This window comes from Drosophila mauritiana, chromosome X (assembly GCF_004382145.1).
Source record: "Drosophila mauritiana strain mau12 chromosome X, ASM438214v1, whole genome shotgun sequence".
NCBI classification, from domain to species: Eukaryota; Metazoa; Arthropoda; class Insecta; order Diptera; family Drosophilidae; genus Drosophila; species Drosophila mauritiana.
In genome coordinates, this window is record NC_046672.1 from 7,458,348 (window position 1) to 7,481,626 (window position 23,279).

At 39.5% G+C, this 23,279-nt stretch overlaps 1 protein-coding gene across 4 annotated transcripts; it reads right to left on the reverse strand.

Annotated features, from left to right (window-relative positions):
• LOC117146911 (mucin-19) lies at nucleotides 1-20,685 on the reverse strand. 4 transcript variants are annotated; one of them, XM_033313535.1, is made up of 6 exons: nucleotides 20,529-20,685; nucleotides 4,722-6,266; nucleotides 4,165-4,659; nucleotides 3,216-4,097; nucleotides 2,928-3,146; nucleotides 1-2,852 (listed from the first exon to the last, which is right to left on the reverse strand). In XM_033313535.1, the coding sequence occupies exons 2-6, from the start codon at nucleotides 6,263-6,265 to the stop codon at nucleotides 2,264-2,266; spliced, it is 3,729 nt and encodes a 1,242-aa protein (XP_033169426.1). In that variant the 5' UTR covers nucleotide 6,266; nucleotides 20,529-20,685; the 3' UTR covers nucleotides 1-2,263. The 4 variants fall into 4 exon arrangements, with proteins under 4 accessions (XP_033169426.1, XP_033169425.1, XP_033169424.1 ...); XM_033313534.1 differs by having other exon boundaries at nucleotides 20,525-20,685; XM_033313533.1 differs by lacking the exon at nucleotides 20,529-20,685 and adding an exon at nucleotides 12,652-12,874.
• Nucleotides 20,686-23,279: the final 2,594 nt, after the last annotated feature.

The window sequence follows — 23,279 nt, forward strand, 5'->3', positions numbered from 1 at the left end:
ATCGATTGTTTTTTTTTTTTTTTTTTGTTTTGGGTGGTTGGATTGTGGGCTATAGAATCTGTGGGTTCGGGAAGATAGTTTTATCCACCTTATCTCGGCAAAAGCTTAAGGTTGTATAACAATATTTGTTGTATGTGTACATTGCTATTGCTGTGTGTGTGTGTGTGTAATCTATATATATATATTACTCGTAGGTATCTATAGCTACATAGAATTTGTTTAAACTTTAAACTTAAGCGACAACGACAACAACACGGGCGGCGATTGTCTTTCACTGTGTGTCGTACGAAGGATTTTATGAAAAAGGGTTGTATTTTGGTTTTTTTTCTTGCTTTTAGGACCTTAAGTTAAAGCTAGGCATACAATTATTTTGTTGTTCTCGCTTCTGGTATTTTAGTCACATTCCTTCCCCAAAATATGCATCAAGGCAATATTTTTACGTAATTAAACTAAAAAAACAAAAACCATAATCTTAATAATATGTTGTTGAGGGAACAAAATAGTTTTAACATTGTTTTTCTGTTTTTTTTTGTTTTATGTTTTCTTTTCTGGTTTGTAACAACTAGCAAATTGGTTTCTCTTTGACATCAACATTTAGTTTAGTTTCGTAATTGGTAGTTTAAATATATGTATGTATACAATTTTAATGCGATCTTTGCTTTTGCGTTTTTTGCTTTTTGCTAAAAAGGTACATGAAGTGTAAACACTTAGGGCGTTCTTTGTCAAGTTTTTCCTTCCGCCTATTTAATTATTTAATTAATAAGTATTTCTTGGTTTCCACAATATGCCTATGTAAAGATGTGCAGCATCATTTCAACAGCTTAATCCATTTTGTATATATGTACACCTGGGTAGGGAAATTGCAGGAGGTTCATTCAACTAAAATCGGCTAGCTTACGGTTGGATTCTTGTTAACAAATGTTTAGCATTTCAACTATGTACGTAACCATCTAAATGAAGCTTACAATTAGGATTTCCGGTTTACTCCCTGGCTTATCAACTAAATATCTTTGATTTAACATTTGCTTGAGTGTGGTGAGGGGAAGGGGAGCGGAGGGAAGGGGTTACTGGGCAGGTCAAAATAGGGATGGGGCCTTAAATATATATAGAATATATATATGTACTCATGCATTCGTATAACAAAGCAGTTCAAACAATTCAACATTTTCTCTCTTTCGTTTTTAGCTAAGGACTCAATATATAAGGCGCTAAATGTGTGTTTCTTTGTGGGTTTTTTTGCTTGGCTTATCTTACGTTTCTCTATATAACTCTCCATCTATATGTATATATATATATATGTATATATTTTTATATCGCTTGTTTTTAGATCATGTAAGTAGGGTGTTTTGGATCTTATAAGTGTAGGAAAAACCTTTTCTTGCGGCACAAAACCGAAATAAAAAAGAATCTTAATTCTGGTTGCTATTTGTACAAACGTTGCGTTTGCTTTCTACATTTTTTCCTTTTTCTTTCGCTTTTTACAATTTTTTTCTTATTTTCTTTTACTTAGCTACTCTTTCCTACTTAGCTCAATTGGTTGGTGTTTTACGTGTTGTTTTCTTTGATATAAACCTTGTCACTGATACGCTGGAAAAGTTCACTTTGCTTGTGTCCCTCGTGTCGCGAGTTAAAAAACAAATAAACTAGAGTTTTTTATGTATTAAAAGCTAACAACGAATTGTGGGCCCTAAAAAACCAGATACTTTTTCATTATAACTCTGATTTCGATTTCAATTGGTTGCCATTAAAAGTAATTTCGTTCTGCGATTGGTCTGTAAAATATTTGCACAATTTAAAATTACAAGCTAAAATATAAGAAGTCACTTAACATCTAGGAGTTCTAAGAAATTGCAGCTAGGATGGCTTATAAATCATATAGTAATAGTTAATCAAGTAATAATTAAATGGCCAACATTCAATTGCGGGGCATAGTAAAGTCACAGAAAAAAAAAACCTAAAAACATAAGGGCTAAGGTTTTAAATTAATAATCAAAAAAAAATGGTAGTCAAAAAAACTTCTATAACAAAAACGAAAACACACAAGAATTTGTAAAAGATAGAGCAATAAAAAATCTGAAGAAACTATGAACTTGCTAAGATTACGAAATTTAGTCTAAATGCTCTGTGATTTGAACAATTTTTGCTTTAGAAAGAGACAACAACAGATCGCAGGGGCGGGAGGGCGTATGGGCAGGGGCGTGGTTAGGGTGGCGATCTTTGGACGGCTGTACTAGGTCCATTTGCCGCCAGCCTGTCGCCATATTCACCGCATCCAGGCGGACTTTCGCTTAAACTTGGTGCGTAATCCTCGCAATGGTTTCACCTTATTTTTACTTGCCGCCGTTGCAGCACTCAAATGCTGTGGCAACATGCCCGCCGCCACGTTCACCGAGCCCACACCGCCGCCACCGGGCAAACAGTGATTGTTCAGTCCGCCCAGATACACACTGGCATTGTGTCCAGCCGTCGAGGAGTACAAGTCCTGGTGAATCTGCTGCTGTTGAGCGAGTGCCACATTGGCGGCAGCACTGCTCAATAAAGCCATCTTGCTGCCATTGCCATTGGTGTAGACCGCTTGAGTGCTGCCAAATTGCTGGTGGTGATGTTGCTGTGGCTGCTGCTGCTGCAACTGCTGTTCCCTGTGCTGCTGCAGGTGCTCCTCCTCCAAACTGTGACTCGAGGCTCGCTTGTGCGGGGATCCATGGCTGCTGCCGCTGCTCCCGTTGCTGTGATAATGTGTGGTGGCCACCGAGCCGCACTCCACAATCGAGGAGCCGGATAGCGAGAGCAGGGCGTCCACGCCGTCGCGATGTCGCTGCCGATCGGCCATCTCCTCGGGCGTGATGTTGTGACTGTTGATTGAAGGGTACAAAAACCATCGGTTATAATCGAGAAACATACACGAAAACCTTTTGCGAAAAACTCACTTCTCCTCACTGCTATCGTAGGCAGCATCCGAGCTGGCGCAGTTGCTATCGGATCCAGCGCCTCCCTGGTTATTCTGAGCCTGGGCCACTGCTTGCGCCACGCTGGCCAGGGCATTGCCATTGGTCAGTGGCGTGGAGGAGCCGCTGTCCGCATTGCTGTTGCCACCCGCCGAGTATGTGTGATCCTCGCTCGGCGAACTCGTTATCACCGGGCCACTACTGTGGAGCAAATAACTGTGGATTAGATATCTGGATTGACTAGAAGGTACATTCATGCCCGACACTTACCCATTCTGGAAGGGTTCACTAAAGGCCTTTGGTCCGTGTTTGAGGTAGAGCATCGCCGTCGCCGCATGCACATCGTCCATGCTGTCCGCTCCGCAATCGCGTGCCAGTCGCGCGAAATTGATGCCGTCGGAAGCTCCATTTGCGTTGGACCCAGCACCACCGCTGACAGCTCCATTTGACCCATTCAAACCCACGTAATTGTACTTGCTGCCACTGTTATTGTTATTATTATTATTGTGATAATCGCCGGACAGCTCGTCATCGAGGGCATCTTGCAGCAGTGGCTGCCCGACCGAATCCTCGCGTATATTGCGAAAAGCTTTGGACAGATTGGGGAATAGGTAGGGATCGAAGCGGGCATGACTGCCACTGCCACCTCCATTGGGACTATGCGGCCTGGCCGCGTTTGTGGCCTGACTAGCACCATTGGCCAGCGCCAGACCATTGCTTTTGGTGGGCGTGGACAGTGCCACGGCTGAGGCAGCCGGAACTCCAGCACCAGCAGCCGCTGGCTGAGCCGAGGTAACCGCACCACTGCCGCCGCCATCGAGGCTATCGTATGCGGATCCGCCACTGGGACTCTTGAGCGAGGGACTGATTTTATCCACCGCCGAGTTGGGAAAGAAGGGCGAACGGTTCAGCGCCTGGATGAGATTCTGGCGCTGCTGTGGCTCCACACGCCACAACGATCCCTTGCCCATGTTCGGCGCCTTCTCCACCTTGACGAAGCTCTTGTTCAGCGAGAGATTGTGGCGCACGCTATTTTTCCAGCCATTGGGAGCCGTCTTGAAGTACGGAAAGTGCTGCACAATCCACGCATAGATCTCTTTAACGGGCAGTGCCTTCTCATTCGAACCCTCAATGGCCATGAAGATCAAGGAACTGCAATTGGTTGATAACATTTAAATATAACTCAATTATCTCACTTTTCGTGTTTGTATATAATTACCTAAAGCTATATGGCGGCTTGTTATTGGTATGCACTAGCGGATCGTATGGCACGTTATTGGGATGCTTTTGCTTTTGCGGCGTATTGGAACCAGCTCCGCCGCCATTCACATTGCTGTTGCCGTTACCATAACCGTTGGCTCCATTTTTGGACACCGAATATTGCGGCGTGCTTGTGTGCAAGCGTGAGCTGACCACCAGATCGAATTCCTTGAGGGAATCCTCGTTGTCGTAGCTGGCGTAGCTATTAGGACTCCGCAGGTTGGCTCCTCCTCCTCCGGATCCTCCTCCCCCTCCTCCTCCTAGTGATCCATTGTGCACTTGACTCGTGGGCGTCATATTTGGCGGCGGCGGCGAGACGGATAACTGCAGACTGCGCGGCTGTAAAGTGGTTGTGGTTGTGCCCGCTGATGTGGTGCTTGTGGCATAATAAGTTCCTGGCAACAAAGCTGCTCCGGGTGGCGTTTCCGGAGAGGCAACATGCGCTGGTGTGGAACTGAAAGAGAAGGCGTTAGTTATTGGTGTCTAAAGAATAGAATAGATTCTAGATGAACTCACAGCACATGCGGCGTGCTGGCCACTTGATTGACGAAGCTGTAGCCCGGCGGCAGGGATCCGGCACTGATCAATGTCGTTGTGGTCACCACAGCCGGCGACTCCTGGCCATGGAGTATGGCTTGACTGTTGGGTGTGCTGTTGCTGCTGCTGCTGTTGCTGGCAGCCGATGTGGCATAGTTGACCGCCTCGAATACGGTGCTAAAGCTACTGGTCTTGGGCACTGGGCTATTGCCACCATTCACAGCCGCTGTCGAGGAACCCGAACCGGATACAGAGCCTGTGTTGGAGCTGCTAATCGAGGAATTGTTCGAGGAGGCCGGCGAACTGACCACCGTTACGGTTGAGGCCACATGACTGCTGTGATCCATCTGGACGTGCATCTTTTCGCGCAGATACTTCTTGTGCGGATGGTGGGTGGTGGTGTTGCTACTGCTGCTGCTGGTGGTTGGCGAGCTAAGTGCCTGGTTGGCTGCCTTGTAGATGGTCCCGCCGCCGGGTGGTGAACTGCCATTGCTGGTCACGTAAATCTGTTGCGGTAGCTGCTGTTTGGCGGGCGATAGTATGGGTTGGCTGGCACTGCTGACCACCACTGGCATATAGCCGTGACCCACCATTGTGGTTCTTGTCGGCGTTGGCAAATAGGTCGTCTGTTGTTGTTGTTGCTGCGGCTGTTGCTGCTGCTGATTGGCTTTGCTGGCCTTGTACTCCACCACGGTGGTGGTGCCACTGGCTCCTTTGTGCACCGTTGTGGTGCTGTACACAGTTGATGCTGCTGGTGCCGACCCACTTGCTGCTCCTCCGGTCGACTCCTGTTCACTGGTTTCACTCAGATTAGTGGGTAGCTCTTCTATCAAATCGCTGACTATACACAGATTGCCATTGGGGGCACCGGATCCCACCGTGCCTGCTGCCCCAGCCGTCGACTTGATGGCCACCGTTGCACCACGTTTTCCTGCCTGTCCGGCCGTTGTGGTCACAATGCCCTTAATTAAATTGGTATCGCTGAGCCAGGACAGTGAACGCAACTCGCCATCATCTTCAGTTGTTCGCACATTGACCAAAGCCTCGCCGGAACTGGCTTCCAGCGGCGTGGCTGCCAGGAGTACTATATTGCCACCGGTGGCACCTACAGTTCCGGTGCTGCCCGCTGCTGTTGTGGCTGCAGAGCCATCGTATGCCGTAAAACCACCATTGTGATTGTGCTGCAGAAATACATATTTTGAGGCACTTGCCGGCATGTTGCTATTGCTTGTGGATATAACTGGTGGTATTACAGGTGGTTGAGCTGATGCTGCTGCTGCTGTTGCAGATGTTGCTGTGCTGCTGTTGGTGCTGCTGCTAGTGCTGCTACTGCTGCTGTTGTTGGCGGGTTGTTGGGTCGGTGCAATGGTGCGGTATCCATGGGCGGCAGCCACTGTTGCTGCTGCTGCTGCCACCACAGAAGTGGGCGTGGAGGGCATCGCTACTGTTCCGGATTGCAGATGTCCACGCAGTTGGCTCAAATCACGAGTGGTCAGCAACTGTGTGGGATTATCTGTGGACATGCTGCAAGAGAAAATGGAAATAAAGATGTTTAGTCCGTGTCAGAAAGGGTAATACCTTAGAAATATGAATTATTCTATTAATAATAGCAACCATTTCTTTCTAAAGAAACCATACGTTTGTGCAACATCCAAGTTAATTTGCATGATTTATCAAAACCACAGTTATTGTTCATTACATCATCGGCCGATGATTTTAGACATCAGGCTTGGTCATTTGCTCTGAGTCAGAGTTTGCAATTCGCCCTGTTTAACTTTAGCTTGATCTTACATCACAAAAACATATGGCAAATGCGTTGGTATAAGAATCGATTGTGATATTGGTATCGTGACCCGTTGGTATGGCATCAATTACATTCAAACACTTTAGAATGCGATCATCGAACATTATGTGTTGTCATAATCTCAGTAGATTGCCTCATCATTAGGTATGAAATTCCTTTTTGGTTATCCGGCTATTTAAAGCCAAGTTTGTATTTTTAGCCCAACCCGCTGATGATCTAATGATTGTTTGATGAAATGATCAATTTACTGCACTTTGTACGGTCATCAAATTGACTTTTCGTAAAGTGCGATTATTGTTTACTAGACGACGAAAAACCGCATAATCAATTATTTATCAATTTTATTGTTATTGAACGTCCTTCGCCGTTTTTATTGCATACTTTACTGGGTATTTTCCCGGAGCACCCGCTCTATAATAATAATATTGCCTTTCCTAATTTTACGCAATCGAAGACATTTTTTGTGTTCTTATACTTTTTTGTTGTTACTTCTAATTTACGCGTGTTTGCTTTTTGTGGCATTTTTATGACGCCAACAGGGTTGGCACTTCACCTGCTCTCTTTCTCAAATAATGAACCTGTCTCTCTCTCCCTGTTCTTGTAGCCCCCTCTCTTTCTACATGTGTGTGCAGATTATCTTATCAGTATTTCTGTATGCGGGCGTATATTCCCTTATAGTTTCTAGTTATTTTCTTCAACTAAAGTTCCGAGTAATTCGACTCTAATTCAAAGAGAGTCCAAAGATCAATGATCGATGACCAATCAAATAGAAAGTATTGAATTTGCCAGCAGTGAAAATCGTTTCTTATATTCCCAAAGATTTGTTTTAATTGGGTGTGCAAATTTCAATAAAGTTTAAAGGTCAAAATACGTTCTTTCGAACAATTCAATGATCTCTGATCGATCGAACTAAAGTAATCGAGTAATGTATACATCATTTATTCATCCATTTAGTCAGTTGCTCATCACATGCTATTACATCAAAGGCAATTAACTTAAATATTCATTTTGCCCGAGGGGCAACATATATTTGCTGTCGTGCATCGCAAGCCTAAAGAGCGAAAGAGAGGGCGAATAGTTGGTTAAACAGAAAGTGAGGGATGCGAACGGTGAGGGGGGCAGCCAACAAAGTGTATTATTATTTATTGATTTTCATTTGGGGCAGGCACAACAAGAATAACTACGGAAACTAACGAAAACTCGACAATAGAAATGTCCAAGAAGCAATTTTACTTTTACTAGCTAGTACAGAGGGACCGCGATAAAAGGAACATATCAACATATAAGAGACAAATTGTGTATTCGACCTCTTTTCAAGTTGCGTTTTAATTTTGATTGTTTAATTGTATATCTTATTTTTATCAAAATTTTTCTATTCGAGTGCGGACTGTATTTCCTTTTCTTCTTCTTGCGCTAACCTACCTGATTATTACCCATTGTTTTGCATGTGCAAAACGTATGGCAAAAGGAAGGGCAAAGAGACAGGGGCGGGGCGGGAAAGAGAACGAGGAGAGGCAGAAAAGTGCGCGCCACAACAAAACCGTAACCGTAAATGCGAAAAACACAACAAACGCGACGAGAACGAAACGCACGGGCAACAAAAACAATAAAAACAAAAACGAAAAAACAAAGCTCCGCTGACCTCCAACGCCGACAGCGCAGTCGACGTCGCCGTCATTACACTGACCGCCCAAAACAAAAAGTACAGCTTGAAAGTTGTATTTATTATTATACACGGAAAATAAAAGTGTATAATTTATGGTGTTCAAAAAGATGCGTACATTCATTTACAGAAAAAATTGGGAATTAATATCGCGGTAGTGCACATTTGTTTTAAATCGCTAATGAAACTGATTAAATATTAGTCGGTATATAATTTCATTTCAAATGTCATACATTTTTTACTGCGTAAAGTCTGGAATTCGTGTATTGTAGCAAAAACGACGCAATTTTTGTTTTCTTTTTTTTGAAAGTCTACTCGTTGTCTTGGCAACTTTTTATTTTGCTTTTTTTTATATTTTTGTATTTCTTTTTCAGAGCAACAACAAAATAATAACAAGACGCTTACGAATATTTTATTTTGCAGCGTCGCAAGAGAGCGGCAAAAAATTGAGTGAGAGCAAAAGAGCGTGTTTGAGATAAGAAGATGAACAGAGGTGGAAGTGGAGGCGGTGCGTTGTTGCTTTGACATAATTAATTAGCAAATATGGCCGCATGGAGACAACAACAATGAACAAGAACAATAAGAATAAGAGAAGCAACAGCAATTTTTGGCCAATGCAGCACTGGAAAAACTCTCCATCGCAAAATGCCGATACATATGTTTCCTCTCTCTCTCTCTCTCTCTCTGTCCGGTGAAAGGCTCTCTTTTCCGCTGCTCTCAGTTTGAATTTGTTTATCTCAGCTTTATTGTTGTGTTCGAAAGAGAACAAAAAAAGGGAGAAAGCTACGCATTTGATTTTGAGCCGCAGCTACGGTTTGTTATTACAGTGGAACTTTCCTAAGGCGAAATAGCTGAATTCGTTTATTTTCAATTTTTGTTTGATTACTTTGGGACTCAGATTTTAGCTGAATAAACAAAATTTATTTTAAATTCGCAAAAAACTTTGTCTTTTCATGTTTTAGAGCGTGCACTGTAAACGTTGCGAGATTAGTATTGTGTTCTAGAAACGTCAACGTCACAGTCAACAAAATGCCTCTCTCGTTGGCTTTTTAGCTTTTGGGCTGTGACCTGAAGACCTTTCTCCAGCACGGAGCCGTTTTAAATGTCATCTGGAAACCCCCCAAAACCATCCACCCACAAAAAAAAAAGGAAATGGACAGAAAGAGAACAGGAGAGAGTGCAAGTCTTGCATTTGGGTCTTTTCTTCTGCGAGCCAATTAACAGCAAAAGCCAAAAACAAAAAAACCAGTGGTAACTGTACCTGAGCAAACTGCTTGCTAAAAAACAAAAGCCAAAATAATAAAAAAAAATGAATAGAAAATAGTATAGAAGCAGCCACGCTAATGAAACGCCGTGAAACTACTGAGGAGAATATGATGATGATGATGGAGGATGAATCATCCAGATACATGATATATATGTATATGTATGTAGCAAAGTGTGCACAAATGCGGCACACGGATGCTTACGAGCGTGTCAAAAAAATAATCGTAAGGGAGCCACTTAGCAGCAAATAAAACCACCGACTAGCAAGTGGAGTTAAGTCACGACGATAGCGAGACACCGCCCGTTGATACCCTGCAAATTATGCAATTATCAACAAGTCACTGAGACTGCCAGAAATACTAACGAAATATGAAGACAGGTGCGTTGAATATACATTTATTTACAAGTTCTTAATGCATATTTTTGTGCAACCGCTTAAGTACATTAGTTGGAATCCAAGTAATCATGTGTTATGGATGCGCTTTTCCGCATCATTTTTCTGGCCCCATTTTGTTGGTGTTTACATAAAACTATTGATACCCAGCTGACGGTAGAAAAATGGTTAAGCCTCGTAAGGTAATCAGCGTGCGACTGGTTCAATAATACAAACAAACAAATAATTGACAGCCAGCATGTTTCGTTTTTCTTGCTGTTGTTGGGAAAATTGTCGCCCAATTGAAATGACAGAGGGGAAAATGGGAAAAAATATGGAATATGGAAAAAATGTTAAATGAGTTGTTTCCTCTTTTAATAAATGTAATACGAAAAATGAAGAGCGTGAGATAACAAAAAATAATGGTATATTAAAATGCAAATACGTTTGTCAGATGCCAGAAAGAGAATGAGTAGCCGGCATTTTTGACTTAACTTCCATTTACAATTATCGTAGATTAAAGTGTAATGGAAATTGCCTTGATTTACAATGCTTTGTTTGCGGTCTATGTGTATTTAATTATTTTGATTTGTGTTAAATAAAATATACAATAAACAATAGGCGAAATTATTGCAACAGCTTTCAAAACATTCAACGTAACAAAGAGCGAGAAAGAGAAAAAGCTTTGCATACTTCCGGCCATCAACAAGATAGCATAGAAGGCAAAAAGCTAAATGACCACAACAACAACAACAACCACAGAAGGTGTAATAAAATCGAGAAACAGCGAAAAAGGAAAAGCAGCAGCAGCATTTTTTGAGAGAACTTTTTTCTTTCTTTCTTTGTGTTATTCGCCCTGTTTCTCTCTCGCTATCTCTCATTTGATGAAATATAAACAAAAACTTCTGGAATTCATTCAAATAACAGAGAACAAAGGTGAATCAAAAATGATTTTTAAACAATTACGAAGGGGAAATTGTTTATAATACGTGTTTGCGATTCAGATTTATTCGGTTTTAGGTGTCCAAACCGCGATAAGAAAAATGCTTAGCATTAGTAACTTCAGTATTCAAGAAATTGCATACCTTGTTCGTTAGTTATTCGTATGATACACAAAGTTTACTTATGCATGTATTTTAAGCATTATGGGCACTTATATTATATTTTCGTTAAACGGCTTAAAATGAATATGTTGTATTTTCCCACCAATTTTCAGGTCGACACTTCGTTAATGTTTCTTTAAAGCAAGACGGTTCACTTTTATCGTCAATTTCTCGATTTTTCTCAATTTCTCGATATACAATGCCAATAACAAAAGAAGGAAAATTATCAGAATAAATAAAATGGAAAGAAAATAAGAAATGCGATGGCGACAACCACGCGGCGTATACGTAATGCCTGACGATGTGGCCGCCATGTCTGTGATTCTGCCCTGGTGTCGGTGAGTGTGCGCATGTGTGTGTGTGACTGCTCTCACGCGCTCTCTCTCACGCTCTCTTACGCTTTGCCTTGCACATTACGTATACGCCTGGGTCAAATCATCGAAAAGAATAATCAAACACCGACAACAGGGCGTATGAGGTATGAAAAAGATGAAATTGAAAAGAAAACTCATTGAAAAACCAATAAGAAGGGTGCATGAAAAGTAAAAGTTTTCGATTTGTATTATATTTTATGCAAATCCACCATCTTCTATAAATATTCACAAAGAATAAAACATGTATATCTGGCATAAACTATTAACCAAAAGCGAGGCAAACAAAAATTTGTTTAAAAAATGTGCTTGGAATAAATATAAATAAAAACGCAACAAATCTGTACAAATTTGGCTAAGTTTTTCTATATATGTACACGCCTGAGTTGGATTTGTTTTTGGTTTTTGTATACACTGAAAAACGCAGCAAGGCCGCTAGAAAAGCGCTTTTGGCGTTTATAATTGCTGTTGATCGCTTTTGTTGTTGTCTATTTATTGTTAGCTTATTCGCGTCGTTTTCATAAAACAAAAAAAAAACAAATGTCATTGCACGTGTGTGTGCGAGAAAGCGTAAAAGAGAAAAATAGTGTGGACGATAAGAGAATACATTTTTTTTAGTGTGTCAGCTAGTCTGCAGTGCACTCTTAACAAAATATCTAGCTCCAAAACGAATTACTCATGAGTTTTAATTTTATTATCAATCTTGGGGAAGAAGTTCAGCTGTATTTCGTTAGGCGTAATACAATTTCTATAGTTTGGAAATAGCGATTTTGGTTCATTAATGGAGCTTTTACTGTGAAATAGCAGTTTAAACTGCTTTAAAGACAGAAGAGAACCAAAATACAGTGTCAAAGAGAAAGGGCAGCCGGAGAAAGAGAGGAATATAAACGAAATTTCAACGTGGTTTTCGTTTCTTAGGCATTCTTTTTAGTTGTTGTTATTTTTATACATTTAGTAGCTAAGTTTAAGGCATGATTATGAAATCGGAGAATGCATAGAAAATCGGGCATTACGCAAAATTAATGAAATAGTTCGAATGGGGAATCGATTACAAAATGCCAAGTTGTACTTTTGATTGGAAAAAAACCAATTTAAAATTCAAATTGTAATCTGCGATCCTCCGTCTCTCTACCACACTCGCTCTTTCCCTCTCTCTTTGTTTGCCATTCGTATTTCTTATTATTATTTTTGTTTTACTCACACACAAACACCAACCAACACACACACACTATTGTTATTTTTATTTTATTTTTATGGGCCGCTTTAAAAAATTTGGTTTTCTTCTATTTTTTATTTATATTTATTTTGTGTGGATTCAGTATCACATACCTCCATACAAGGCGTTCTTGCAGTTTCGTTGTCGTTTTATTGGCACGCAAAAAAAATTTCTTAAGTGTTTAGGAAATTGTTGAAGACTTCTCCATTTACTGTGGCTATATATTTTGTTCGCAAAATTTGTTTATGAAACCATGGAGTAATTTTTTTTTTGTTAAAAGGTTTTTACAAGATTTTCTCGTTAATCTCGAACCGTAAAGCACGCGAGCAGGCAAACGAATGAAGCGAAGCGGCGGCAACAGCAATTGAAAAACCGACCCCCACCAGCCCCACTCTGTTGAGCACACACACACCGCAACACCCACACGACACACACACTCTCTCTCTCTCTCTCTCCCGTTCACTCTCTGGCAAAAATCACACAAAGCTTTCATTGTGTACGAGAGCGGAGAAACGAGAGACAGAGAGAGCCGGCAAAGCGACAATAAATAAAAATAAATAAAAGCCAAAGCAAAGTCAAAGCGTCGTAAACAAGCTAGTGAGTAGGTACAGTAAAATATAATTTAAAAGTAGTTAATGAAACGTTTATATTCACTTAATTGCTAAGCAGCTGTAGCTTTAAATTCATATCTGGGAATTTTAATCTCACTGTAAGCTAAATTAGATCAAATTAAGGCAAACACTCTGCCTATGCACTTCAAATAACATATCGATTTCTATTGCCGATTTTCGAGTGCCTACTGTACACCTCTCAATATATTTGTATGTGTCTGTGCGTTCGCGCATGACATTGCCATTTATTGAAGTGAGCAGAAACAAATACAAACGCGACAAAAATATGCGAAATAAAACTATACTTTGACAAAAAAAACAAATACTCAAATTCGAAGCTCGTGGAGGCCAGCTGGCTGTCCGTCTCTTTTCGTCCGCAGCCCTTGCAGCTTCCCCATCTCACCCTTCTTTTCTGCTCCTTAACATAAACAACTTTTGGCAAGGATCTCGTGGCAACAACAAAAGCCAAAGGCAAAAACAAAAATAAGGCACAACAAACAGCTGTTTGGGCTAGGCTTGAATTATAACTCTTTAAAGCTCTTACTTCAATTGGCTCTCTTCCAAACTTCTCTTTGCTGCGCTCTTGGGTGAGCAAATGTGACTCAGAAGTCTGTATTTTATTACAATTCTCTAAATATTTATAAATAAACAAAATGGCAACAGCAATGTGCGCTCAACAAAATACGTCATTATTTCTGACTAAAAAACTAAATTTATTTACCATTTATCCACACATATTTGATGACCTAAGTCGCCAAAAACCGAAATCACGAGTTTAAAAATGTACGTAACAATCAAATAAGATGTCATAATTTTCTTCAAATCGAATTCACATAAGAAGAAAAATTGATGCTTTCATTACAATTCATAGTGTTTTCAAATAACATAGGAACTATGTTCAATTATAAAAATAAACTCAAATCAAATGAAAAAATCTAGCCAATTGCCTAATTTAATTAATTAGAAGTCGCACAAGACAAAATTCGTGTATTAGCAACTGAAACTACACGTCATAATTAAAAGCAGCAGAAAAACACCGCAAACACTTGTTTACTTTCCTAATAAGAAAAACTAGCTCAATAGTTGATTAAATGCATAATTAAATTAATTAATATAACGCTAGCGATTTAGCCGCTTGCCAAAATTAAAAAAAAAACCAAAAGCACAATCTAAAGCGACACGTGCGACAAAAACAGGGGGGTGAAGTGGGTGGGTGAGGAGGGGGAGAAGAGAGCCAAAGAGGTGAGCGATAAAGCAGGAAATACAAGAAGCCAAAACCCAAACGCACACACACTAAATAAATTAAGCGAACGCAAATATTCCAATACCAACAACATATCGAATGCAGCAACGCACTGAAAAAAATGTAATAAATTTTTAATATATAATGTATTCACTAATTGTTATAAAATCTATTATTTTGTTTTTATTTACATTTGGTTAGCATATAAATATTCCAAGGAACATGTTCAAAGCTCTTTACTTCCCGTCATGCGACCGAATGATATAAGTTTCTCGCAGTGCATTCGCTTTGTTTGAGTTGTTTTTAGTTTCGCATTTGTTGCTTTTCGGCGTTGCTGTTTAACCATATTTAATTTTAGCAATAGCAGCGGAAAATTGAACAACGACGACCGCTTATGTATCATCCTATATTTGTTGAAAATATAAATAAATTTATACAACTTTTTCCCCATTCCACGGCGCACGCACAACAACGAAATTGAAAATGAAAACGCCAAGAAAAAAAAACAAAGCTAAAAACAAGAAGAAGAAAAAGAGAAAATCACAGAGCGAGAGCGCGCTTTTCAAAGAGCATTAAGCGCCACAAGAAAAGAGCGTAAATAAAAACGAAGTTTGCCGGCTTTTTGGGCACGCCAAAAAAAGACAGACAGACACAAAAAGCTAAAAAAGAAACCAGAGGCATGGGCAGAAGAAGACGGTGAAAACTGCAGCAGGAGAGACAACAAAAGAAAGAACTAAATATAAATGTATGCATGTAAGGCAAGTATATATTCTGTGTATGTACATATGTACAATAAATAGATGTACATATGTACATTTATCTATGTAGCTAAGTACAAATCTGCGTACAATTTCGGTTAATATGATGGCAACTTTAATTAGCACCTCGTAAAGCACTTAAATAATATTTATAATCTTACAAACTTAAATGAAGTGCATAAAGTTAAATTTAAACAAATCACTTTTCATAGTGAAGCCATTTTTAAAGTTTTTAATCGAATACGAATATTATTTGATTTAAATAAACCTTTGTGAAACATAGATTTCAAATCTCTACTTAATGACTTTCTTATGGTTATTTTATTGTTGTTTAATTGACTTTAAGTGGTGTAGTATCGCAAGTATATACTTAATGCCCGCAAATGCCTTTCTTTACATACATTTATGTGTTTATGCAGGCATGTTGCTAGTACATTTTGTTTGCTGTTTTGTCGCTTTGGCATTTAGGTCTTTTTCGCTGTTGCCAGGCCAACTTACAGTCCCCGATAATCCCCGCAAATACAGCAACAAAAAAAAAAAAAAAAAATCACCTCAATGATCATCTGAGACGACGAATTACGGACTCTACATTTCCTTCGACTGACAATTTCGATTTTATTCAGCTCGATTTTACTCGACTTCTTGTGGTCGGCGAAAAATTTCAATTTCAATTGATTTCGTCGTCGTTCAACCAAAATAAACCCATCATGTGCTCTTTTTGGCTTTTCCTCGTGCACATCTGCATTTCACCGTCTGCTGTGTTTGGTTCAGTTTATTTTTACTATTTTTCTATAATTTGTTGTTTTTTTTTTTTTTATTCTTTGTTTTTGCTCTAAGCAATTACACAAGGCGTCGCCTGTGCAAGAATAACAAATTGGGTCAACCGCAATTAATACAACTAAATATAGCCAAAGCGCACATTTCCCTCGCGAAAAAGCAGAAAAAAAGAATAATAATAATAAAATGAAAAACAATATGTGTGCATACAACAAAAGCCTGGGGGAAAAAATAATAATGAATAATGAGTGTGTTCAGTGTTGACAGAGCAAAAGTTGTTTACCCTTTTGTGGGCAGCAGGCGAAAACGTTCTCAAATACAAAAAAAAAAACCAAAAAGAAAACAGAAGAAAAAAGAGCAATCGCTGATAACAGCGGGAACGATGTGCATCGGTGGCGTATACGTGATGCGGCTTAATAAGGTAGCATACTTGTCCCCTAACTGAAATCTGAATGCCACAATTGCATTTCACACAGCCCACCAAAGTGTTACCACCCATGCATAACACATATATCAAATGGTTGAAAATTGATTGAAATCCACATTTTAAAGCATCACAAACTACAGTGGGCTCTCCATAACACTGTCCTTTCACGTTGTGAATGCTTTGTACAGTAGCCGCTATTTTAACTAACAGCTTCATCCAACATCATCATTTGGTATTCTCAAAGCCACTTCAATTAGTGTCGTTTCAAGCGAGTGTCCACTGTGACCAAACAGTGCGTGCTGGCGAATGGTTAGCAATGGGATGAAAACTTTCGACAAACACTGTGCTCGTTTGTTTGTTTGTTTGGCACACTCGTACAGTGGGCATCAGGCACAGTGGGATGCCCTTCAATCAACCAACTTAAACCAATTGACACAGACTCGTACGTTAAACGTTTCCCACTAATTAGCACATTCGTAGATGATGGAGAGCAGGAAAACACAATAAAAGAAAATAAACTAATATGGAGTACCAAGCCACGTTATTTTTTCGTTAAACATTTGGTTAAATAGATGGATTGATAATTGATGGAAATAGGAGCAGGTCGGATGGCATTACGTATTCGTACTGTTGGCTAACGATTAAAGTTGTATTATTTTCTCTTATATTAATTTGCATACTGCATTTGCTCAGCATTGAGTGAAAAACGAACATGTGAACATGTGCTAACAGCTGGGAAAACATTCCATATTGGTCTGAATGGGCGCAGAGTGGGAAACAGGTGTATTCTAAACAATTACAAATGGAAAATATGTATGCTCGCTTGAGTTGAAAATGAAAACGAAAAATATATGTACGAATATATCGCCGCAAAGTGAAATCCAAAAACCAATTATGAGTCTTCATTGTAGTTCGCATTATACAGAGTTCGTTATTCATTCAAAAAATATGCCACGATGGTTGAAACACTATATACTCAACCTCTTTTTGATATCTCAATAATGCGCATATCTTAATTTATTATTTACCATTGATACATTTCTATAAACTAACATGTTGCTAAACGTGCTTTTGACCTGCTATTTCCGCTGCTTCTATTTTCAATCCGATTGTAATTGCAATTCGAATTCCAATTCTAATTTGGATGCAGATGCGTCGCTCTATTTTCTCCGCCTTTGCTGTTGTATAACAATCGACGACGAAACAACAAAGTTGTCGTCTCCTGTTGCTACTTTTAAGTTTTTTTTTACTTTATTTTTTGTTTGCATTTTGCGCACTATTGCCGCCGTTTAGTTGTTGTTTTAATAGTCGCTATATCTTATCGCGCTAACAACTTGGTTGTGAATGTGTTTTAGTTGAGCACACCAGCACACACCAGCTCACACACACACAACATTTGTACATACATACATAATTATTTTCATTTTTTATGTAATCAACAAACAGAAAATCAGCCTCAGTTTGCCTTCTATGCTGAGGTTCTCAAAAAAAGCACACCACACGCCTCAACAGCAGCGGTCAGATGAATAGCTCTCAAGCAATTTAATTCTTAAAGTAATATAAATTTAGTGCAAATGGAGCCTAAAACCCATTTTATAAGTTCTACAAGAGCTAATAAGTTGCCCATGGTTGTCATACTAGCACGAAATGTTTATTGCTTTGAAGAATTATTTAAATTTTTGTAGTACCTCTTCCTTAATTATCATTTTAAAAAAACTCGATCCAACTGGAATGAAGCTATGAGAAAAACATAAATACACACGGTGAAATAGAGAGAAGCCACTTTGGCAGCACGAGTTTTTCGGCTTTATTGTTGTTTTTGGGTGGTGCGCGTCTTGCGTGCCGCCGACAACCACCCAAACGTCCGCCACCGCCCACCAAACCACCCACTTGCCGCCCCCGAAACGTCGGAAATGTTACGGCCGATATTCAATTAGTTTTTAATCCCGCCCAGCGTCAAGGAATTTCAATTTCCAATTGGTTTTTAAGTCGGAAATTGCCGCCACACGCATACACGCAACCGAAAAAAAAAAAAAACTAGTAGGAAAAACAATAAACAATACACACAACGCAAAAAGCTTTGAAAGTCTGAAGTATTCATTGGATTTTCTTGAATGCTCGTCGTTGCATAATCGCCGTGCTAATTGCACAGAGTGCTTATGAACCCTAAACCCAAACTTAAAGCTACTAGTTCCACGTGATCTTCACAATCTGCATAAGTGCTAGCTAAGTTTTTTCGTCATTCCAATTGATGATACAACTGAATTTTACAAACTATAGAAGACGGTTAACTATCAGGGGAAAAAATACAACAGCAACAACAACACGAAAAAGAAGGCAGGCAATGGCGAGGTCGCTTTATCAAGACACGACGCTATATGCTATATAGCACCACTAGCAACAACAAATTAGCGTCTCGGTCAGATAGAGAAAGGCAGCGAGACAGGGAGAGCAACAGGGAGAGAGGGACAAAGAGAGAGAGAGAGCGAGAGAGAGAGGGTGAGTGAGTGAGTGCCGGAGAGACAGGGAAGAAGAGGAGAGCAACAAATCACACGATCGCAACTCACACATGAAATATGCAAGAGGAGCAAAAACAACAACGACGCCAAAATAAAACCAGTAACGAGTATTGTCGATCAAACATAGCATACCCTACATAGAAACCAATCGCGATCATCAGTTTGTAACTGCTAGAAACCCCAAATTCGGGCTAGCTTATTATGTAAACAACTGCCAATCGTTTAAATTTTTTTGACACATTTTTATATTTGGATTTGCTGTATGCTAATTATGAATCAGCATAGCGATATCAGCCTAATATACCGCTATGGGACATAAAATACAGGGTATAATCAACGACAAAGCGTTGTCGATATTCTGCGCCTCGTTTCTCTGCCAGAACATTTTCTTGCTGACGCAGCGGCGACGCACACCCCCTCCCCACCCATTACCCCAACCCCCTTTCCAAACACACTCTCGCACACACACACCGCGCTCGTGTGTAGATTTGTGTGCGCATGTAAGGGTAACAGGCCAACGCGAAACCGAGAAAAAAGTGACAACAAACCAAAGTGGATTACAGTGGAAAATCATTAAAACCTCAAAAAACGTGTTTTTCAAATAACAAAGAGATAATTCACTGTCTAGTATATATACACAACTTAAATTTGTGGTTCCGAAAGCTCTATAGGCGGGATCTTTTGAAATTCATCATAGTTAGGTCCACCAGTAGCTGGTGTAAATTGTAAAGCGCAAACATTCACTTTTCGGGTTAGAATAGGCTTAGGTAAAAGGGTGTCAAACATTCGGCATGGGATTTGCATTAGAATTGAAGTCGAAGAGGGGCAAATAACCCAGATTTTGATTGATATGCGTTCATTGCACGAGTATGTGTGTGTGCGAGTGTGCTTATATAAAAGGCCAACAGGTGGCGACGATTTAATTTCAAAATTATTGATAGAAAGAATCTCAAAGATTCGAAATTTGTGGCTTAACTAGAGTTTATATTATTTTCTATTTCTTCAAATTCAATGTGGCATTGTTTTGACTTTTAAATTCAGCTATTTGGTCTGAAAATAATATCAAATTTTGTTTTCATTCTCTGCGTATGGTAGTTTGAAATATTGCGTTTAACTAACAATTGTGCCTTGTTTTATTTTAATTTTTCATGCGGGTGCCCCGCCCCCCTTTTTGTAGAAACGCCCCTATCCTTTTTTGTTTTGAGGGATCATTGATAATTTCGCTTGCTTCCAGTTTCCAATTTTCCCGTCTTCCAAGCGGGGGGCGTGAAAAGAAGTGGAAATAACAGAAGCAGCAGCAACAACAACAACATAGCGGGGGACACACACTCACATTTGGTGACACACAAACACACACACACACATACGGTGGGCAGCACTAAAAATACTCCTACAATATTTGCTGTTTACCACGTTGTTTAAGCTTTTTGTTGTTTTATGTGTTGTTGCTGCTTTCCCTGTTATTCTTCTGTTGTTTTTTTGGCACTCACTGTTTTTTGGCTTTGCAGCACACTCTCTCTTTTTTCTTTTTGCGAATATCAGTTTCTTTTTTTTGCTGGCGGCACTTGCAATTTTTGTTTTGGATTATGTTATTAATTATCACAAATGAACTAAACACAAGTACACTTGTAAAAAAAAAGGTTTGGCATACCTACTGAATTATTTTTGTCTTATCAGCGGCGGCGTTTCGTTAGCTTTGCTTGGTTTGTTTTGGAGTCTTTACTTTTTGCTTATGTTTACTTATTGCAGTTTATTGTTTAAGGGGGTTTCTTTTTCTTTTCGTAAATACTTTACGTGCCCACGTCCGCTGCGCTGAAAGGCAAAAAAATTAATGCGGAGGCAAACGCGAGAACGTCAAGCAGACAAGCAGCGCAGACGGCGGCGGCGTCAGCTGAGGCAGAACAACAACAACAATGGAAAGCGTACCAAAAAAAAACAAATAAAACAAAAACACACACAGTTGTTCGCTTACTTTACAGTCGAAACATATATCGTGTGTAAAACTTAAATCTGGCATTGCTGATATTCTTCGAGCTGCCGTATTAACATAAGGCTCAAACGGCTAATTGATTGAAATGGTTGCAATTTGTTGATTTGGATTTGTTTCTGAAACGCAGCAAAGCAACGGAAAACACATGGCATAGAAGAGAGTGGCGCTCTCTTGAGCGCACTGAGAGCACAAGAGCGCAATGAGCGCGTGGCAAACACATGGTTTTTGTTGTTGCCAAAACGTAGAAGTAGCGAAAGAAGAAGAAGCAGCGCTTACAGTTACCTCGCGTTGTTGTTCTTGCACAGTGGCACATTTTAAAGAAACAAACGCAAGCGTTAATAATATTATAATATGTTACAACTTTATGGAACTACACAATAAAACTGCTTTGAATTGTAAAATTAGCTAATGTATGTATACATTATTATATTTGCTAGTAATGATGAATCCAAATATAGATATTCATGCAGAGTATAGCAAATTTTTGGCTCACAGTGCCCTCTTATTTATTATCGATAAAAGGTATTCGTCGCATTTACATAAATGCTACACACTGTATTAAACCGCTTCTGTGTGGGTGAACATATGTCACACGCAGCGGCGAAAAAGTCAATCACACTCGCGTTTTCTCTCTCTTTATCTCTCAGAATTTGTTGTTATTGTTCTTATCGGTCCCCACCCGCGCGCAAATAACAAAAATACAATGTATCGGCATTTACTAGGTGAGAACGAGTGAAAGAGAGATAGGGATGCCGTTATTGTTTTTACGCTGCGTGCGTATTTGTCTTGTATTTTAAAATCGCTCTAGTTTTGGTAACTCTCTTCGCATTTTGTTCTATTAATGAAAATTGTAATGCGAACGTGTTAATTAGAGAATGAAAAACGGTGAGAGAGCTGAACGAAACAAACAAAGCAAGCTAAAGAAAGTCAAAAAGACGATAAGCAACATAAAGAAAGAAGGCATGTTCTTATCGTTTGGTTTGTCATCAAAAAAATATACAAAATTTAGATGATTGCCTAGAACAACACAAGCGCACAGAGAAAGAGAGAGAAAAGATCTCTCGTAACTCCAATAGGAATTGTTTTCCCAATTTTCCGGCCGGTTTATTCGCCTCCAACAAACCGATTTTTCCAACAACGTGGCTTTGGCCAAAAATACGCAAAAGAGATAGATAGATAGAAAAGAGCGAATTTAACGAAAACGAAAAACGTGTGTGTTGGAAAATAGAACACTCACACACAGAAAAACAAAGCAGAAGCTCGTGTAGAAGCAGCTGAAAAATATGGTTGTCATACTGATTTTTTCTTAAGTCTTCTTATACAATAGGCAACATACATATATATGTATGTAAAAATTGGGAATCTAAAGTAGATTTGTACAATTAATAATTCATATAAACATTTTTGATCACTTCCTAATAATACCTAAATATGTACCTATGTTGTAATAGTAAGACAACATTTATACAGAGGTGGTCAAAAGTATTTACACAACGAGCTTTTTTTTCAATTGTCAACTAATTGAAAAAAAAGCTCGTTGTGTAAATACTTTTGACCACCTCTGTATATAGAAATGGTCTACTTTTCTTGAAATATGACAACCCTAGAGAAAAACTAACAAACAAAAATTATGTGGGACAAACGCGCATAAACAAACTCTCTCGCAAAGATGTGAGTGAAGAGACGCTAGAGAGCGGCCCCAATTGTTTACTCACAACTTTTTTACGCGACGCCACTGTGTTTGTGTCGCTCTCTTTGGCTCTCCCATTTGATTTGCCATGCGGTTATCGTTGTGGTACAGTGGAAACTGCTTTAATTGGCAATAAATGAATATAAAATTTTGTAATATTTATAATATATATAAGCTGATGAAAACTAACCTATAACAGTAAGTTATTTAAATCATTGAACATTTAATATTTAAGCTACAATAAGTTTCGCACCTAATTGCTTATTTGGAGGCCGTACTGTAGTTGTTGTCGCCTGGTCTATATACACGATCTCACATAAATAGTTATACAACTCGCTCTGGGGGCCAAATACCAATGGGCAAGTGAAATTGCAGTGCGAAGGAATTTCAAAAAACCAGTTAGAACCATGGCAACGTTAATGGGGGGCTTACATTACCAACCCGCCCCTGCGCACCAACAAAACAACGCTTAAAACGGCGAAAAAACAAAAACAGTTAAACAGGTGCAAAAAAAGCACAACAAGCCGGAGTCAAAAGAGAGCTAAAAGAGAGCGGAAAAGCTTAGAAAGAGCATGCTTTAGAGGGACCATAGCTACCAAACTCGTCGGACCTAACAACAACACGTGATTTAACAATATAGTTGTATCACACATTCCTTACCCTATAAAATTTTGTAAATTCAACATAACCTTTAATCTCGCGCACTTATAATTAATTCAAGTTTTG